Source organism: Anarrhichthys ocellatus, unplaced genomic scaffold (genome assembly GCF_004355925.1).
Source record: "Anarrhichthys ocellatus isolate YVR2014 unplaced genomic scaffold, GSC_Weel_1.0 scaffold66, whole genome shotgun sequence".
In the NCBI taxonomy this organism is placed as follows: Eukaryota; Metazoa; Chordata; class Actinopteri; order Perciformes; family Anarhichadidae; genus Anarrhichthys; species Anarrhichthys ocellatus.
In genome coordinates, this window is record NW_022280096.1 from 2,769,211 (window position 1) to 2,771,985 (window position 2,775).

General features: G+C 38.8%; 1 protein-coding gene across 4 annotated transcripts in view; it reads right to left on the reverse strand.

Moving 5' to 3' along the window:
• Nucleotides 1-1,700, reverse strand: part of ak7b (adenylate kinase 7b) — a 15,075-nt gene extending 13,375 nt beyond the window's left edge. For all 4 annotated transcript variants that reach the window (XM_031872853.1, XM_031872852.1, XM_031872851.1 and 1 more), the window contains exons 1-2: nucleotides 1,469-1,700; nucleotides 1,146-1,280 (exon numbers count right to left, since the gene is read on the reverse strand). In XM_031872853.1, coding sequence (XP_031728713.1) covers nucleotides 1,146-1,280; nucleotides 1,469-1,567 — 234 coding nt within the window. In that variant the 5' untranslated portion in view covers nucleotides 1,568-1,700. The remainder of the gene's footprint in view (nucleotides 1-1,145; nucleotides 1,281-1,468) is intronic.
• Between the last annotated feature and the right edge of the window lie 1,075 nt (nucleotides 1,701-2,775).

Sequence of the window (2,775 nt, forward strand, 5' to 3'; positions counted from 1 at the left end):
CCCCCCCCCACCCAGCCCCACCCTTTCAAAATAAAAGCCCCATGGATTAACTGTTTTTAAACATTAAGCTCAAAATTAGGTTTTTTTGTTGAAAAAATGAATGCTCTTACTAATACTGCGACAACTACTACTACTGCTGCTGCTAATATAGTATTACTACTACTACTACTGCTACTACTACTACTTCTACTAGAACTTTGGCTGTTGCTACTATTACTATTACTACTACTGCTGCTACTGCTATTACTGCTACCATCAATATTATTACTACTACTACTGCTATTACTACTACTACTACTTATACTACAACTGCTACTACTACTACTGCTATTCATGCTACTACCAGTAGTAATATTACTACAGCTATCAGTATGACTGCTACTAGTATGACTACTACTGCTACTTCTTCTACTACCATTACTATTACTACTACTACTACTTCTTCTTCTACTACTACTACTGTTATATTAAATACTACAGCTATTACTACGACTACTAATACTACAACTTCTACTACTTCTTCTAATTACTACTACTACTACTACTACAAATATCACTACTTTTACTACAACTACAACTTCTACTACTACTACTACTACTACAAATATCACTACTTCTACTACTAGTACTTATTCTAATGCTACTAATACTTCTACTACTAATAATACTTCTACTACAACTACAACTTCTACTACTACAAATATCACTACTGATGAAATTTTTTAAGCCACAGAAACCGTTCGAATATCTAAATGTTCAGCTCTTTCAGGAGAGAGGTGATATGACTTTTCATATTAGTAATCTTTAAACCTTTTGAATTATTAAGCTTTTTGCAATTTTTTAAATTGGATATCTATTTTCAGCAATGTTTTTGCAATTTATTTCAGCTTTCAGCATTCCAACGCATTTTCAGCAGGAAATGCATTTTCTAGTTGTTGTTTACATTCCTCCTGATGCCCATTCAAAAACACGCACTAGAGGAAGGCACTACTGTTTTGTCATGTTTTTCGTTCTGCATCTCGCTGTGCGCCCCTGTGTTTCAAAATGACATATTATTACTTCTATCATCAATAATACTGATTGGCAGTGACTAGTGGACAGACTTACACAGTTTATAAGAAGGGACAGGCCTAACTGTTACTTACTAAATACTCCTCCAGGACATATGGAATGTCCACGTCATATTTGCCAGAAACAGTTCCTACAACGTGAAAAGCTCGCGTTTTCACCCTCTCCTCTTCCTCAGTCTCCGTCTGTCCGGCCACATGTTCAGACAAACACTGCAGAGAAAGACAAATACGTGAACTAATCAGTGCTGCTGGCCAAAGTTGTCCACAAACGTGTGTGCTACGTCAATTACATGGCTACACACCATGTTAAAGTTAGCGTTAACTGCTGAATTAGCTGCGTTAGATGTAACGCTAGATAACGTTCCCAGCTTGACTAACTCCACATTGAATATATTCACCTGAGCAATACATTTGGACGCGTACGAGTCTATGTTGTTGATAAAAACTCTTCTAACGTGAGGTGACACTTTGAGTTTTTCCATCCTGGGCTCCGCCATATTAGCCTGTCTCAAAAGTGTTGTTGGTGGACTGTTGCCATGGAGTTGGCCCTCTCGCGCCAGCGACTAGGGGTACATCCCAAGTCTCTTATTTGTCATTTCCTCGCTCATCGATCACCGCTCGAACCGGAAGTTGTTCTGCGCCGCCATATCATTTGGCCGTCCCAAAGCTCTTGTTTCTGCTCTGAGGAGCGAGGATCGAGGAGGGATCTCTGAGGAGCCATGAGAACAGACTTCCGGGAAGTGTTTTAACGGTCGACACTCCCCCTCATTGTTCATCAGTCATGATGATGCTGCAGCCGATTGGAGTGATGAGATTTTTTCAACATGTAAACAGTGAAGACGGATCACAGATTAAACTCAAGCTTTATATTTGATTCGTTTTCTGATTCAACATCTGGTTTAAATAAATGTGTGTGTGTATATATATATATATATATATATCAGGGACATGCGGTCAGGGGAGGCAGAGCCTCACCTGTCATCATGAAAAGTAAAAAACAAATAATGATAAAATAAAAAATAATAATATGTATCTACTGATCTGTGTTATAAATGTAATTTCTGTATGATTTCAATAATTTTAAGCATTTTTAGAGTCAAAATCGCTGAATTTGCGCATGTCCTGTTCAAACAGAGAGGAGACACGCGAGGTGAGGCAGCGATGAGATCTGCCTCACCTCAGATTGCGCAATCCCTAACAAACTGGGTTGAGCGTGTGGCTTTTGCTTTCAAATTGTTTGTCACCACTGTAATATTTGTTGACACTTGTATTATATTTCCTTTCTTTCCATAGAATAGGTCATGTATTTCACGTATGTGTAGAATATATTTAGTCTTGCTGATTTGACAGAAACCGCAGTGAAAAAGCAGAGGGGAGCCACACAGTACCTCTGCCTCAAATGAAGGGGTCGTGTGAGAGCCCACGGGTCGGGTTTATGCTTGTAGTTCCGTTACTCTTCTTCTACACTTCTCTTCTTCTTCTTATATTTTGCTTTGACCGCAAACATTTAAGATTATTTAATCTTAAATAAACAATTCTCAAAAAACAGGGAAAAAAACAGGGAAATATGACCAAATCAACAGCAATTCAACGGCGGACAGGTAAAGTAAACTTTTATGTGTTTGTTGTTCTCTTTATAAATCCGTGGTTGTTACGGGATCTCGCGATTTTCGCGAACGGCGCCCGCTAGCGCTCCGCTTCTGAA